The sequence below is a fragment of the Dendrobates tinctorius genome, unplaced genomic scaffold (assembly GCF_039654945.1).
Source record: "Dendrobates tinctorius isolate UK_male_01 unplaced genomic scaffold, ASM3965494v1 ptg000082l, whole genome shotgun sequence".
In the NCBI taxonomy this organism is placed as follows: Eukaryota; Metazoa; Chordata; class Amphibia; order Anura; family Dendrobatidae; genus Dendrobates; species Dendrobates tinctorius.
The window spans coordinates 16,344,550-16,362,510 of record NW_027361750.1 but is presented as its reverse complement, the minus strand read 5'-3'; the positions used below and the strand labels follow the sequence as shown (position 1 = coordinate 16,362,510).

General features: G+C 48.3%; 1 protein-coding gene across 3 annotated transcripts in view; it reads right to left on the bottom strand.

Annotated features, from left to right (window-relative positions):
* Positions 1 to 17,961, bottom strand: part of ASPH (aspartate beta-hydroxylase) — a 303,702-nt gene that overhangs the window by 55,914 nt on the left and 229,827 nt on the right. For all 3 annotated transcript variants that reach the window (XM_073583934.1, XM_073583936.1, XM_073583935.1), the window contains 2 exons: positions 6,909 to 7,045; positions 5,615 to 5,713 (listed from right to left, as the gene is read on the bottom strand). In XM_073583934.1, coding sequence (XP_073440035.1) covers positions 5,615 to 5,713; positions 6,909 to 7,045 — 236 coding nt within the window. The remainder of the gene's footprint in view (positions 1 to 5,614; positions 5,714 to 6,908; positions 7,046 to 17,961) is intronic.

The following is a 17,961-nucleotide window of genomic DNA, read 5'->3' as shown; positions in this document are numbered from 1 at the left end:
GGAACATCTAGAAGGAGGTATTCCAGGGTAACTAAGTACTGGAGTGCTTCACACCATAAGGAGCATTGGCGGAGTCGTTCAGGAAGGCACATGTTGGCGGGGTGCAGGCGAGGAGAGTCCTATCTTGTCTGGAGGTTGGCTGGGCCTCTGCCCCGGAGGACACGGTACTGAAGCAGGCACCTGTGTGCACTACGAACTGTGAGTAAAGCTTTGAAACTCCAAGCTCTGGCGTCCTCCATTCATTCCCGCATCAGCACAGCTACATCTGGGTATCAACATCCACCCCATTCCGTGCCTCTACTCATCCATTGCACCTACACTGCCCTGGGACCACAGCTCCACCTGTGGGGAGCTACACTATCTTTGCTGCACCACACCATCAGTCCCAGTGGATCTGCAAGCAGCGTTGGCTTACCATCTTACTTGCCAAACACCACGGGTGGCGTCACGAACTATTCCTATAAACTACATTACAAACATCACCGCCATTGATATTGGGCACCCAGGGCCACTGACCGGGTCACCGCTGCTGTGACACATCCCCCCGACACCGACCCGGTACCGAGTACCCCACAGTCCTGGGAAGGCGACCCAATTTTGGCGTCACGAACAGGATGACGAGACCCGATGCCATCGGGTTCTGTGTGCCTGAAATTTGTGAGACTTTGAACTTTTGAAAATGTGCAGAAGACCTGATTTGATAGACTGTAAAATGGACATTAAAAATGGCCGCTGGCGCAGAGAAGAAGGGCGTGAAGAGATGGGAGGTCCTAAGAAAAGACCGCGAAGAGTATTGGGCCTCCCCTGCCTGAATTACTATGTGACAGCGACATGGCCCACCCCCCGAGGGGTCCGTATACTGGCTTGGTATGGAGGCGCTGGAAGAAGACGCCGCCCCCGGAAGGAGGGGCAGAAGAAGCCAGTGGCGGGAAAGGGGCCGAGGCAGGAAGAAGAACGCCAGAACGCCATCTTGGAGAGCAAGGGAAGGAGGCCTGCTGAGCGCAGGGAAACGGATCTCCCTGGTGCCATGGCTGACAGCTCCAACCCTGACTCCGGAATGAACTGCCAGCAATTAGCCGAAGAAATTATCGAACTGACTACCCGTCTGCAGCTGAGGCAGGAGGCCTTGAGGAGGCTGAGATGGCAGCGCACCCTGGCAGGGCCCACACATGCGGTACCCTCTCCATCGGTACCTGCTGCTGTGGCGCCGGACCTTTTCTGGGCAGACCATGTCGAGCTTGTGGCCGCTGCCATGCCATCAGCAGGGTACTCTGTCCCTTCTTTGCCGCTAATACCGGAGGAGTTGCACACAGCCCAGGGAGCTGAAGCGGAGGAAGAGAAACTCCTGCCTGGACCTGGCGAGGCTGCGCAGGTCCCGCCAGCGACTCCCGCGGAACCGGAACCGCCGTTAGCTCCACCGCCAACCCCGGTGTCCCACCGGGCGGCATCCACTGCCACTACCCCTGCACCAGAGCAGACGCCACATCGCCGGGAACTCCCAGGTATATACCCTGGCCTTCCTAACGGGTTGATGGTGAGGAGAAGAAGGACCTTGCTGCTGGGGGTACGGTTGGAGCCGGCGCACCTGATCCGACATCTACAGGTCAGAGGGGGATCTGGGTCGTTTTGGGACGGTGATTTTGGGATTCCTCCACTGCCGGGTCCCCAGGTAGTTGCCTGTCAGAGCCGCCAAGCTGCGGAAGCCCTAGGAGCTAGACCGCACACCAGAACAGTGGAACTACCCATGGAGGAAGAACAGTTAATGGGGATAGGCATGCATCATGGGTTCCCTTTGCCACAATTTCAAGGTCCTTTAACCAGAAACCAAAATCAAGATGAAGACGTTGAATATGGTAGCAGTTCCAGTTCGAGTTCCAGAACCCCAGGAGGGGACCACAATTAAGAAACTTTTCAAATCTCGTTACCCAGGAGGGTATTGTTGCACCAGTTGTGCCTTTTCATATTTTTGTTCATCATGTTTTGCACTTTTGTTGCCTAGTTGCTTTGGCAGCGTTTTTCCCCCTATTGAACTGAAGAGATCATAGACGCTGATTGATCCGGAACTGCATTGTAAATACTTTGCACCTCTTTAGGTGCCCTATCTTGGTTTTACATAAAGAGACACTTTGCGAAGATAATGTTTTTGCATGGACACTTTTCGAAGATGATGTCTACCTCAAAGGACACTGCAAGAAATCCCGGCTAGGAGCGGTGTCCAGCCTTACAAGAATCTTTGCAATGTTTTATTGTGATAATGTGTTTTATAAGAATATTAGTAATTGAGAAATAGCTTTTATAGAAAATTAGGAATGTCTGATATAGCGATGAACAATGTGAATAAAGAATTGAAATTGACAGGTGACAGACCAGGTATTAGCGGTCAGTGTCTTGCGTCTAGTAGAGAAGAGAGAGAGTAAGAGAAAAGTAATAAAAGAAATGTGTTACAGAGAATAGCACTTTGAAAGTAAGAATTGCACTTAGAATTAAGAAATAATTGCACTGTTTAACATAGAATTTTAAATAGGATTGTTGGTAACGTTCAAGATGAGTACCTCCTATATTAGGAAGTTTAGTATAAGAAAAGTTTATTATGCATTACAAAATTTTTGCACGTTTCTTTGCTGTCTACTTTGTTTACCTTGCAGCCCGCGGACGTGCTGTGTTTAACGGGGGGGTATGTGGCACCCCTAAAGCTCAGTCGCCACAGAGGTACTGCACCTTTTCCTAAGGTGTAGTGCCCCACCATCCAGGTAAGGTGGGAACTCCTTGCCACACTCCAACACCTGCATCCCACACACAGGATAGTTCAGCACAGGAGCAGATTGCAGCTCAGTGCTAGTGGGTAGCAGAGCACCTTTCGTGGATCCCTGCTTCGTAACACGAGATGTGCTGGGAGGTGGGTGGAGTTAGTATAAAAAGAAGGGGAAAGATAGGATTAAGTCAGTTCAGTTCGGTTCAGTTCAGTTTGAGTTGAGTTCAGTGGAGACCGGGAGGTCAGGCAGTCAGAGGAGTCTCACCGCAGTTGGGAGAGAAAGAAATCACTCAGACAGGAGTGAGGATCCCTGGAAGAAGGGAAGGAGTGCTGCAGCTGCCTCAGTGACTTGAACCAGCTGGCACGGGAAAGGAAGGAGAAGGAAAGAGGCGTAGAACTGTAACCTGCATTTCCATAAGAGAGAGAAGGAACAGCGTGGAACGAAGGAGTAGGAGAACAGAGAGGAGTTGTGGGTTGGAAGAGGAACCCTGCCTATAGGTTCTCAGCGCAAGGCCGGGGCCCGGTCCCCAAGGTTGTATGGACACTTATGGTTCTGCAGCAGACACAGGTGGAGTAGTTGGCTGTAAATGCACTACTCCCATCCAAGACTTGGGACACAACAGCAACACAGATAGAGAGCCAGGATCCAGGAGGTCCCTGATCAGGCTACAGCTGTCTGTCATACAAGTGAGAGTTCTAGGAACATCTAGAAGGAGGTATTCCAGGGTAACTAAGTACTGGAGTGCTTCACACCATAAGGAGCATTAGCGGAGTCGTTCAGGAAGGCACATGTTGGCGGGGTGCGGGCGAGGAGAGTCCTATCTTGCCTGGAGGTTGGCTGGACATCTGCCCCGGAGGACACGGTACTGAAGCAGGCACCAGTGTGCACTACGAACTGTGAGTAAAGCTTTGAAACTACAAGCTCTGGCGTCCTCCATTCATTCCCGCATCAGCACCGCTACATCTGGGTATCAACATCCACCCCATTCCGTGCCTCTACTCATCCATTGCACCTACACTGCCCTGGGTCTACAGATCCACCTGTGGGGAGCTACACCATCTTTGCTGCACCACACCATCAGTCCCAGCGGATCTGCAAACAGCGTTGGCTTACCATCTTACTTGCCAACCACCACGGGTGGCGTCACGAACTATTCCTATAAACTACATTACAAACATCACCGCCATTGATATTGGGCGCCCAGGGTCACGGACCGGGTCACCGCTGCTGTGACACATCCCCCCGACACCGGCCCGGTACCGAGTACCCCACAGCCCTGGGAGGGCGACCCAGTTGCAACCTTGTGTGTAACACCTAATAAATGACACAGCTGAAAGCAGTGTCTTAGCCCCTACCTCATGTTGCTCTCTGATTACATATCAAAAACCTGCTGACACATTCCCTGTAAGGATTCATCGGGAAATATAATAAATGCTTTAATCTGGCCACATCTCTCCTTTTAGGAAGCATTTTTTTAAATAAAAAAACAACTTTCCTGTCTTTCTGGACTAACATCAAGAAGAAGTCCAGGATAACATATATAGAATTGCCAAATTTATGTCAGGGTCATACGAGCGTATGAAAAAATCATCCAGTTGTCATACAGAAAACTCGATTTTCATCTCTGTGCCATCCATTTGTCCATATTCTATGGTTTTGTCATACCAATAGTGCATTGAAAGCCTGTGCTTGGTTTGAGCAGTCATTTTGTGCTGACAGATTCCATTAAATAGCCATTGTGAATATACCTCCATTCAGTCTCTATGGGCATGCCAGAAGTAACCAACTACAGCAATAGTCTATCTGCAGCAGTCCCATAAAATTGAATGGATCAATATTGCACATGCTCAACCACAGCTCCATTCAACCAGAGACTCTGTTATGGTGAACTAGTAGCTAACACCTATCCTGGATTAACTGGACTATCCATTTAAGCTTATAATAGTACATCTTGTTTGATCAGTTGTAGAATTCTATTTAATTGCCTTAACTACTCTTTTTTTTAATGTGACCCAATGTGAGCTTTTTTAACAACTTAAGAAAAAATTATTTTCTGGTTGCTTAACTTTATTGTGTCAATAATTTGTTGTGGTGTTATTGAATATTAATTGTTGACCAAACGAGTATTTGGTAAAAAAAAAAAACTATTGAAAGCAAACAATAATATTAATTCAATATACATGCTTGGGTTTGTTCCTAGCTAGGAAACTAAAACTTTGGCCATTTTTTTTTAAAAGTGGAACCATTTTAGCCAATTTTGAAGTTAAAGCTAATCTAATTTATAGACAAATATTGAGACACATTTCTGACACAAGATTTCACACTTTTCACAACTTTCACACTGGAGAAAATATCACATTTTCGAAATCATAGCCTGTGCAAAGTAAAGATTTGACTTTTTTCTAATTTTCTAAATTATTTTGAGAATTTTAAAAAAGTTTTACATTTACTACATGTTTCTAAATAATAGCCAAATAGAAAGCCATGTCCACTTATTTTTTGGGGGGGGAAAACTGACACGCATGTTTCAAATGGCTTTAAATTGTAGCCCAAATGCCTAATAAATGTTACAAAACAGAGTAGACGTTATTGTGGAGTAGTGTGTATCAAAAATAGATGCAAATACAATCATGAATGTCCACCAATATAGTCGGACCTACGTCAATACTCGAGAGCTTTGTCAGAGCAAAATCAGTATTTCTTTGCGTGTTGACAATCTGCCCTAATGTTGCTGCTGGTTGAAAATAAAGCTGGTGGTGTCCAATGTTTGCAGTGAATAAATTAAATTAGAAAGAGGCATGACTTAAATATGCAAAGATGTCTGAAATGTTTATTTTTTTTAAAGAAATTTTGCTCCTTACTTTTAAATAAGGAATGCTTTCAGCAATTTTATTTTCTGCTTTGAGGATAAATCCGTAATGTACTTTGGCAAAACCATCAGTAGGTTCCAAGGATAAAACCTGAAACAAGAAAAGAAGACATTCCTTGAGTATATCTCAATAAGAAATAAAATCCTTCCAAAAGAAGCCTTCATGTATGAGGTCGCAAACTACCACCTCTTCCGACAAGCCTATAACCTGCAGTAACCACCGATCGACCAAACCGCTGCACGACCAGCTATACCCTCGCCTACTGTATCCTCACCCAGCCCTTGTAGATTGTGAGCCTTCGCGGGCAGGGTCCTCTCTCCTCCTGTACCAGTTATAATTTGTATTGTTTAACATTATTGTACTTGTTTTTATTATGTATACCCCTCCTCACATGTAAAGCGCCATGGAATAAATGGCGCTATAACAATAAATAATAATAATAATAATAATAGTTTGTTTTAGGAACCACAATGCATAGCTGAATCCTTCAGGTAATGTGAATCCCACTGAGATATGTTGGGATTATTGAGTTTTGCTGTCGTGTTTTTCATTCTTACAAGAAAAATATCATTGACAGAGCTCTATTGCAGATATACAGGTCCCAGAGACAGAAATTTGTTAATAGTAGAACATGGGGCATGTGGCTTCCTAGAGTGAAGGCCACCATGTTTGTACTCAGCCACATGGATGAGACTGTTGGGTAACACTCTCAAAAATCCCCAACTTGCTTTTTATGTAAGTTACTGGGAGTAAAAAAGTGTGGAGCCCCAAAACTCCTATATTGATAGATTATTCTAACATCAAGCCATCAGGGTTATACCTTTAAAACTCTTGACGTGCATAGTGTAAATGGTTCATCTAAAGATCAGAGTAAAGATCTACAATACAAATTTTGGAATTCTGAACATCTGAAAACGTAAATAAAAGTTGTAGAACTACGACACTGGACCAGAGCCCTGCAAAGCTCCTCCTAGCTCCTAACATCCCTGGTGCCTCTTTTGATTAGTAGGCTATGGACATCATGTGTTCCTAGCGTTGCAGAGTAATAAAGGCAAAAAGATCTACTAATCATATGAGGCGCCAAGGATGTTTCAGGGAGTAGGAGGTCTGCAAGCTCTGGTTAGGCGGCCAATGACTACTGCTGTGGCTGCTGGACTAGAGTCCTGTAAATCTTTATATTGAACTCTATTTATGAAAAATCTTTATTAAATTATCAAAATTCTAAACATATAAAAGCAAATAGAGGAAAACACTTGCAAAACTAGGTTTAATGTACTCGATTTACCTCTTCATACACTTCTTTGGCTTTCTGATTATCTCCTAGCAGAAGGTAGCCGACACCGAGCTCATTCTTGAGTGATGTATCTTCAGGGTACAGCTGTACTAACTTCTGGAGAGTAAGTATAGATCCTCGCATGCGGCCTGGAATGTGAAAACAAAGCCGAAAAGTTACTATTAGTTTCCGCATGAAAAAAGCAGTTCAATAGCTGATATAAAGGAAAGTGTCCTAAAAAAACGCTTCGTAGGAAGAAGATCAATGTCCTATCAATGTTTTACCAGTGAAAACATTTGCATGAACTTGAAGACAATTGTTCTACTATTCAATAAATTCGGAGGATTTGGGGTAGGAGGGCTCTGATCATCTGTAGAGCTAAGGTTATGTGCACAAGGCGTCTATTAGACGCGGCTGCAGCCACCGAGTCTTGCCAGGTGAAGCTGCTTCAGGAAAACATCTGCATTTGTCTACCCTAGGTGGCTTCACCGGTAGCTTTGTCGTCGTTCCCGTCATTTTGACACTGGTGGTAAAAACAGACACACTGATCCAAAACACTGATGACATCAGAAACATTTTTTTTAACTGATGTGTTTAAACGTGGATGTGTGAATGCGGCCTTATATTCACTTTAGGGGGTGCTTTTTCAGACAGATTCTGGGCGGTATCTGCTTGAAAAGAACATTGTGTGCGCATACTCTTATAATGATTTATTTTTTTGTTAAAGGGGCTCAGAGCAGTTAAACAATCATAAAGGAAACAATACTCACCCTAATTGATCACCCCCTCCCCCCACAAGTCCCATTCAAGTGTTACCAGGGCCCCATTGCTCTGTGTTTTTTGGGCCTTTCCCCAATGCAAAGAAAATGTCCGTAAATGCCCATTTCGACAATCATTGTCTGCAGTAATTGGCTAGTTGAGCATTTCCAGCCACTTCCAGCGCGTTGAATATGGGACCGGAAGTACAGACCATCGGTGACCAGGTGAGCGCTTCAACAGAAACTGCAAGTGATAATTCAGAGGGACTATAATTTCATTTATTATTTTCATTTAATATGTGTCCGCCCAACAATGAAATTCAGAGGCTGGAAAATCTTTTTAAGGCAACGTTCACACGTTCAGTATTTGGTCAGTATTTTACATCAGTATCTGTAAGCCAAAACCAGGAGTGGAAAAATCAGAGGAAAAGTATAATAGAAACACGAGCACCACTTCTGTATTTTTCACCCACTGCTGGTTTTTGCCTAAGGGGACCTCCAGCAAAATCTTTCTTGAATGCACAATGTAATTGTAGCTGCAGAATGGAATAAAACTTTTAACTTTAATTTTACTTCTCTGTTGGGGAGATATTAGCAATCATTTGGCATCTAATGTGTTAACTTTAGTCCAAGTAGGTGTTATTAGTAAAGGCCCCATCACACACAGCGATATCACCAGCGAGATTGCTGATTTTGTGATGCCACAGCGATCTCGCCAGCGACATCGCTGTGTGACATGGATCAGCGACCGGCCCCCCTGCCGGGTATCGCTGATCGTGCTCCATCGTCCTGGCCCGTTTTTTGATCGTTGGTCTCCCGCTGGCCAGCGCGGATCGCTGCGTGTGGCAGCGAGAGACCAGTGATCAGCGACGCTGGTTTCCAAGGTAAACAGCGGGTATCTAAGAGCCGCGCGGCTCTTTGATACCCGCTGTTTTCATTGGAAACCAGCGTGCTCGCTGGTCCTGATCGCTGGAGGGGCTGTCTATGTGACAGCACACCAGCGATCAGCTAACTATGCCCCAGCGATCCCATCCACGTCGTATCGTTGGTGGGATCGCTGGGACATTGATACGTGTAACGGGGCCCTTACTCTTCAATGGGTGTGTTCTCGTCTCCCTGTATAAGTTGTTATCTGAACACCCACTTGGACTTAACTAAAGTTAATACATTAGGTGCCAAACACTCTGATTGCTAATATCTCTGTAACAGAGTAGAAAAATTGTAAAAAAAAAAAAAAAAAATGTATGTTCATGTTGTATGTCCAGTTCAACATGAAAAATTTGTCGAGCTGTCTTCTTTCAGGTGTAATTGCGCTTTCAGGTAATTTTTCAGGATCAGCTGTTGTTTGTATATGAGGAATGACACGATTTGAGGCCCTTCTATGACTTGCATTAACTAGCTATTTTTCTTTTGTAGGCTCTGGTCAATAAGGGTATGTGCACACGTTGCGGATCCTGCTGCGGATCCGCAGTGTTTTAGGCTCTGTGGGTCCACAGCAGATTTAGCTCCGTTGTACAGTACCATTGTTTTCAATGGTAAACTGAAAAACACTGTGGGTTCAAATCTGCAGCATGTCAATTCTTTGTGCGGAATCTGCAGCGGTTTCACACCTTCTCCATTGTAGAGGTGTGAAACCGCAGGGCTAAACCGCAGGCTAATCCACAGGTAAACCGCAGGTCTTTTGACCTGTGGATTTACCTGCAGATTTTCCCAAATCCGCAGCACCTAAAACTACGTGTGCATATAGCCTAAAGCTACATCAACTTCTCCTTATGTACTCTGGCTCTTTCTCTCTCCAGCTTCACCCCCTATATGTAGCATGTGTGATTTTATCCCTCACTGAAGACAGATCTGTAGACAGATTTGAGCAATTATTTAGAGTATGTGATCAGTGCAGGTGAGAAGTGTAAAAAGTGGGATAGAAGTATTTTTTTTTTTAATAAAATATATAAGAAAGTTTCTTATCTTCACCTACAGATGATTTCTAACATAAAATTCAAAGTATAGTTACTTTCTAAGTAAACAGTAAAAGGTTGACTTGTTGGTAATAAAGTGTGTGTTTAGAAATTAAACTATAAGTACCATTTATTCATTCCAGTGTTGTTTCACTGCAGCACAACATGATTGCATTGTTAGTCTCCTAATAGCATATTCTTTTCTGTTGCTTAAATGAGAATGACTACAGGTGATAATGGAAATGTTTTGTTCCGGAAAGTTTGTCATTTCCATTACTGTTCTGTATTATTAATGTATCCAGGGAAGGAACGCTGAGTCCACTAAGTAATCATACTGTGCCACCCGTCATGTCATCGCACAGTCGCGTAGTAGAAACACCTTTATTTCCAGGCTATGTCACTTGGTAATTACAGAGTTCAGAACTTCACACTTCTCCCCAATGATTTCTAATTCTCAATCAGTAAGGATCTGAACGTTTTCATGGGCTTTTAAGTGTCCCCCTCACTGCCACTGTAAGTACACGGGACTAAAGCAATCATAACTAAATCCAATTGCTTCTGAGTTACTAATTATCTATGAGGACCAGCAACTAATTTCTGTACAATTCATGTCAACAGAGAATCTCTACTTACATACATGTAAATAATACCTCAGTGTAAGGCTACTTTCACACTTGCGTTTTTTTGCGCTGCGCACCACGCGCAGTGCAAACGCACATAAAAAAACGCATCATGCGCTTGTGTGCGTTTTTTTGCGGGTTTGGGTGTGTTTTAAAAAAAAACGCATGCTTTTTTTGCGCATACGTGCGCATTACCATTTGATAAAAGGCGCTGTGTGCGGGAAAGAGAGAGGAGACTTGGCGGGAAGACAGAACGCGCAGCAGGGGAAGCATGGTGCTCCGTCCGTCGAGCATCATGATAGCGCAGGCACGCACTGTAAATTCCCTGCATCCAGGGACACTGATTGTGGACAGCAATCTGCCGTGTGCCCGTTTTCCCCGGTAACCGAAAGCTGAAGATGCTCAGGTCCGGTGGTTGCTGCGCGAGAGCCGCCTAAGACAGACCATATGACTCATTTTGAACTGTGTAATTCCTCACCCGCATATTACTGCCGAGCTGAGTCACGCTCTGGTGGTAACACAGACTGCTCTGCATCTCGTACGTCGAACCCTGGATCAAGGACCCTGCTTAGGACAACGAGGACCCATCGCCATCACTGGAAACCAGACTCCCAACTTCTTCAGGACAACACCGGAGACATCACATGCCACTTGCGTGGGCGCCACCATTGGAACCTACAGCCCTGCAGCCAGGAAGCCAGCGGACTGATAAGTTAACCCTTTCATGAACAGTTGCTTTGCCTTATACCTCACCTTGCACCCTTACAATGATAAAACCACCTTGCTTACCCTCCTGCTTAACACATTATCTCCCCGCGTGGAGTATACCTCTGTTAATAAATCTGTTAACCCTTGCTCTGCCTCCTGTCTGTCACTGCATCCTGCAACCTGCTCACATCAGAACAAAGTAATCAGAACATCTTACAGTGGAGGGTGCTACTTCAGCTTCTATTTCAATCCTTATATTAGTGATTGACAAGGCTCCTAAAGAGGTTTTTCAGCAGCCAGGTGAATTCATTGTATAAAGGACACTAAAGCTAATGCACATCATCTTTTAGATGGATTTAAAGCTTTTGCTTCAGGTCTCAAAGAGGTTTCGAAGCCAGTGAATATCAAAAGGTGAATTGTTCCAGATGTCATGTTAGGAGAAACAAATGCCATTAATCTGCAGGTTCATAGCATTCTGAATGTGCCCGGAGCTGACACTTAGACTCCCGCTGCTGGGAGGAAATTAACTTTACTTTCCCCCCGCAGCGTTTGGGTTTTTGTCACGGAGCCGTGTCGGCACGGTTCACCTACCGCTTTGCGTATAGAGTGGTGGCTGTGACCGCGCCTCTGGCACTGAAAGGCGGCTCAGGTGGATGTCAGTCAGTGCGGGGGACACAGCTAAAGCCGCCACTCTTTATACATAGAGCAGTGACTGAACCTGCACCGGTGGTGCCTTCATGACTGAAACCCGAATGGTATTGGTACTGGTAGGAATAAAGTTTATTTCATCCCAGCAGCAAAGGTTTAAGTGCCGGGACCGGGCAGGGTTAGAAAGCAATTACGATGCAGATTAACCCACTTCTGCAGGTTAATAGCATTTTTTCAAGTGAAAGTTTCCCTTTAAAGGGAACCTGTGGGGTTAATAGTGTTCTGAAGCTGTGCAGCCACCAAACTAAAAGCCCCGCAGCTAGGAGGAAATGACCATTATTCCTCCCAGCAGCCTCAGGCTTTCAGTCGAGGTGCGGCTTCGGTCACCGCTCAGTACATACTGAGCAGCGGCTGTAATGGCGCCCCAACACTGACTGCATCCCGCTTTGTATTGATGCACTGCTGAGCCGGCTGTCAGTCAGTGCAGGAGCATGGTTACAGTAGTCGCTCACTATGCACTGAGTAGTAACTGAAGACTCAACAGCCGCGCCTCTAAAAGTCTTAAGCCCCCGTCACACACAGTGATTTCGCTAGCGAGATCGCTGCTGAGTCACAAGTTTTGTGACGCAACAGCGATCTCACCAGCGAGATCGCTATGTGTGACACTTACCAGCGACCGGCCCCCCTGCCGGGTATCGCTGATCGTCCTGGAATGGGCAGGACATTTTTTTGATCGCTGGTCTCCTGCTGGCCAGCACGCATCACTGCGTGTGACAGGCGGGAGACCAGCGATCAGCAAGCTGGCGCTGGTAACGAAGGTAAACATCGGGTTTCTTAAGCGGCGTGCAGCGCTTAGAAACCTGATGTGTACCTTAGTTACCAGCGCGCCAGTGCAGGGAGCTGGTAACCAAGGTACACATCTGGTTTCTAAGTGCCGCGCGCCGCTTACAAACCCGATGTGTACCTTGGTTACCAGCTTCCTGCACCAGCGCGCTGGGAACTAAGGTACACAGTGGGTAACTAAGCGACGTGCGTCGCTTGTTACCCGCGTGTCGCTGGTGCTGATCGCTGGTGAAGCTGTCTGTTTGGCAGCTCACCAGCAATCATGTAGCGACTCACCAGCGATCCTGACAAGGTCATATCATTGTCGTGATCACTGGTGCGTCGCTATGTGTGACGGGGCCCTTAGGCTGCCAAGAGGAATAAAGTTACTTTACTCCTGGCAAACAGGATTCAACGGCAACAGACACACAGGTTCAGAACACTATTAACCTATAGATTAACCCCATAGCTGCAGGTTAATAGCATTTTTTCACATGAGAGGTTCCCTTTAAACTTATGCAGCATTTTAAATTCTGTAAAAAGTAATCAGAAAAGAAGGAACATTGGGGCAGATTTATCAAAAGTGTCTATAGAGAGAACTGTCTTTGATATCCACAGCGACCAATCACAGAGCAGCTTTCCGTTTACCAGATCAGCTTATGAAATGAAAGTTGCACAGTGATTGGTCTTACAATGTTTCCTTCCTGGGCCTCAAATAGCAAAGCCACAAAAAGAGGACTAAAAATCCTCCAGAAATTAAAGAATTAGTCCAGAAGAAAAGAGGCAGCAGTGCTTATCTGTCCAGGTCTCTGAACAAATGCACTATCACGATGCAGCAAATTCATGTAGTAAAGATGGCGGCAACACAGGTGCAAAATACTGATGAGACAACCACTCACACCCTACCAATTCATGGAGGGGGTGATTGCTTAGTATATGATTGCACAAAAGTGGCTTGTACAGAGTGTTGTTCACATACAGGTGGTGCACAGTATGTGGCTTACAGCCTATTAGTGACGCCCATACTATTAGATCAGGCAGGCTGCCCAGCACTATCTAAATGCATCCCATGTGAACAGGAAGCCGCAAACCCATGTAGTAAAGAGCTTGCATATCTTGGCCAAAATATCAACCAATACCTCACATATTTATATGTATTTTCTGCCTCCTCTGCTGCACTGTGTTACGACGGCCTCCAATTCACCCACACTCCTCCCCCTGGCAATAGACAATGTGGAGGAGTTGGTCTTCTCCTTTCTAGCAACTGCACCTTCAACCCTATCTTACCTCTACGCTCCCTCATCCTCCCTTCTTTTGTAGTCCACTCTGTCCACATCTACTCTCCCTCCAACCTCCACGTAGCCATCATATACCGACCTCCAGGCCCAGCCACTACCTTTATTGAGCAATTCTCCACGTGGCATCTTCACTTTCTCTCTACTGACATTCCCACCATCATCATAGGTGATTTTAACATTCCCACTGACACCCACCAGTCAGTAACATTTAAACTACTGTCACTTACTTCATCTTTTGGACTTACTCAATGGTCCTCCTCAGCCACCCACACAGAAGGACAAACATTAGACCTTATCTTCTCCCGACTCTGCTCCGTATCTAACCTCACAATCTCCCCTCTCCTCCTTTCTGACCACCATCTACTCACGTTCTCATCACTGTCTTCCTCACCTCCCACCCATGTCCAGCAACTAGCACCCCCTGCACATCTAGACACTCATGCACTCTCCGACTCTATTCTACCACTGATGTCCAAATCTTCACACCATGACACAGACCGCGCCACTACTTTCTACAATGTCACTCTCGCATCAGCTATTGACGAGGTTGCCCCATTTAGGCATGGGAAGAATCAATAGACAACCCTGGCACAATAGCCTCACTGAAAAGCTTTGGCAAGTGTCCAGGGTTGCAGAGCGACATTGGAAGAAAACATATTTGCAGGATGACTTCCCTGCATTCAAGCAAGCAACACTCGCTTTTCAAATCTGCCCTCGCCACTGCTAAGCAGGCCTACTTCACAACCCTCGTATCTTCCTTAGCCTACATACCAAAACAGTTATTCAATACTTTTAACTCCCTCCTGCACCCTCCACTGCTCCACTGCTGAGGACTTTGCCATTTTTGTGGTCTGCAATTAATTTTAACATGGGGTGCTGACTTGAAATAACCGCATCTGCCATTGGCAGACACAACTGAACCTCTACATGCCTGGTGGTTCATTCACAGTGAAAGGTCTGGTAGCACTGTGGGAGGAATGGCCCCCGTCGAGTGTCCGGGCCGGAACCAAGGGAGCCGTCATCTGGGTTCCGGGGGAAACTGTCCCCGGGGAACAGAGTTCGGGGACGGACCGTTGTGACAGACAGATGGGCTGGGGGAGGGACCTGTATAAAGGAGGCGGGGAATTCCCAGGACGATGAGTCAGCAGAACGGGACAGAGGCAGCAGGAGACCGTGGGAACGACTGAAAGCAAGAGCGACTTACCAGTGCCAGGGGAGACGCTAACTGAGGACTCCAGAGGGACGGCGAGAAGGCGATCATCCGAGACTTGCTGCCCCGCTCCAGCCCGCGGCCACTGCGGTCCCAGTTCAACCCGCGGCCGCTGCCGCCACACCCCAGCCCGCGGCCACCTCACCTCAGCCCGCGGCTGCGGCCTACCCGCGATCGCCCGCGGCCACTGCCGTCTCGCTCCAGCCCGCGGCTGCGGTCTGTTCCCCGCCACCCGCAGCCACCCTGCTCTCACCAGGGGCCGTAGCAAGTACAGGGCCGTCGGCGGCCACCACTGTCCCACTCCGATCTGCAGCAGGGCCGAGCCTCTGCTGGCCGCGGACTCCCCATCGCAGCCGTCAGCTGCGCAGGGGGCCTGTCATTCGCCACCCCACATCACTGCCGCTTGCCCCAGTCCGGGGGCTGCGGCCCATCCGTCCAAGGACTCCGCCGGGGCCTGTGGGGCTCCAGTGTCATCAGCGCGCCAGAGCACGCGAAGACTTCATCAACGCCTCAGCAACTGGGCCCAGCAACTACTACGCCGAAAGACCACCATCCCGAATGGCGAGGGACATCTGGACAGTTAAGTTGACTATATAATTAAGGACCCGTAGTCGGCCATACCGCAGCCCTATAGTGACAGGCTATTGCCGGAAGTAGTCATGTTCTACCCGTTTGTGTTTGCTTGTATAGAGCCCCTGCGAGGGCAACCCGTGTTACCCCTTTTGGTGATCAGGCCGTGACTGAGGAAAGGTCCCTCCAGTCTTATAAACGTTACTATAGAAAGCACCAAATTGTCTCGCGACTCGTCACTGCATCCTGCGTACCTGCAAACACCACATTTTGGCGTAGTCGGCAGGATGCAGTCTCCGAACGCAGACGGCGGTGCGCCTGATCAGAGTGGGGCTGCGGGCGCTGCTGATGATGGGGGCCCCCGCTCCAGCATCTCCCTGGGGGCTATGCTAAGTAACTTGCCCCAGTTTTCTGGCTCCAATACGCTGTTGTGGAGCTGGACAGAGCGTATGCGGGGCCTTTTCCGCATGCACCCCATGACCCCCGATTTAGAGGCTGAGGTGGCCCTTATGGCGCTAGATGGGGAAGCCCAGAAGTCGGTAATGTTGAGACCCCCGGGGCGTCGCAACACCTTCGTCCGGGTCTTGCAGATCCTGGAAGAGACCCATGGGGATCCAACAGACGTTGGGGAGTTGAGAACCCGGTTGTTCAGTCACTAATCAAGCAGGCATTGCGGGAACAGGTCCGAGAGAACCCAGGCTTAGCCTTCTCCGAAGTGGGGAGTCAGGCCCGGGTGCAAGAGCAAGAGCAGGGGATGACGGCTCCTGTGGGGAAGGCCCGGAGCATGGAATCTTCCGTAAGCGTTGTCGAAGAACCTCTCAATGGATTGAGGAAATGAGACAAGAACTGAAGAGTATCCGGGGCGAGCTGGCTGAAGTGAAGAAGAGAACGGAGCCCGTGCCTGGCCGACCTGGCTACAATTCCGGGCCCTGGGGGCCTCGCAATACCCGGGGTGGCCGAGCCTCACCGCCCCGGTGTTATGAGTGTGGAGAACTGGGCCACTTCGCACGGGAGTGTCCGCGGCATGGGAAATACCCACCCCGGTGGACATTAAACTAGAGGGCTCCGGGCATGGTGGACGCCGCTCGGAGCCGGAAGCCACAACAAGGGGTGGTGGAAGTCCTGAAGAACTGGTCGCTAAGTGCCCAATAGTATGGGCTGAAGTCGAGGGTCGTGCTGTGTGGTGTCTAGTGGATACAGGGTCACAGGTAACGACCATGCCGGCAACGTACTTCCGGCAGCATTTCGATACGACTAGTGGCCGCAAACCAACTGCCGGTACCTGTCGCCGGAATGGTGTGGCTTCAGATGACATTGTGTGGTAAATCCCTCGGCCGCCGGGGAGTGGTCCTAACCCAAGGAGAGACTAACGACCGTCATCTGATCAACTTGGGCATGAACATACTGCGAGAGTTCGGCAATCTACTCCTCAATGATTCCACGCAGGAGACCCTAAGTCAGTGGGGTTCTCGCACGTCCCAGGGGCAGGTCTTCCAGCGGTTGGTGCAGGAGGCGCGAGTGCTCCAGGAGTGTCAGGAGGGTGAGGCGCTGGGCAACGTCATCGCACCAGCGGCCCTCCCACTCGTGCTTCCTCCGGGGCAGACGGGGGTGGCTCTGCCGATCCGCGCCCCATTGCCACTGGAGGGCGTGGAGGTGCAGGTGGAACCATGTTACTCGGAGCGCCTGCACCCTGGCATCCCGCTCCCTGGCCACAGTGCGGGAAGGGACCGTCTTGGTACGTTGTGTCAACCTGGAATATCAGGATATCGCCCTGAAGCCCCGGGCCGAGATGGCCAAACTAATAAGGCCATTGGAGGAGATGCTGCCGGACCCCGGAGTTCAGTTGAGGGTGCAACCCAAAGATCCCTGGGCAGTAACGGTACGAACTCAATAGACTGTCGCATCCTCGGCCCAAGAAAAAGGTCGAGTCATCCTGGAGAGAATGCGGGCTGAACTTTCCGGCCTAGCGCCAGCCCAGCTTCTCCAGGTAGAGACACTCCCTGGACAATTTTACAGTGTCTTCGCCAGCCACGAGGACGACTTCGGATGTACCACGGCCATCACGCATGGGATCTCCACGGCAGGAGCGGCCCACATCCGGGAGCGATATCGGAAAATACCACCGCAGCTATACAAGGAAGTGAAAACTCTACTAGCCCAAATGCTCCGGAAGGGGGTCATACGAGAAAGCCAGAGCCCTTGGGCGGCCCCTATTGTCCTGGTTCGGAAAAAAGATGGCACTCTGCGTTTTTGCGTGGATTATCGGAAGTTGAATGCCTGCACCATAAAGGATTCGTATCTACTGCCCCGCATAGAAGAGTCTCTGTCCGCCCTGGGGAACGCAACATACTTTTCCACCCTAGACCTGGCCAGTGGGTACTGGCAGGTGCCGATGTCTGAGGAAGACAGAGCCAAGACGGCATTCATCCTTCCCATGGAACTGTTCGAGTTCAATCAGATGCCGTTTGGGCTGACC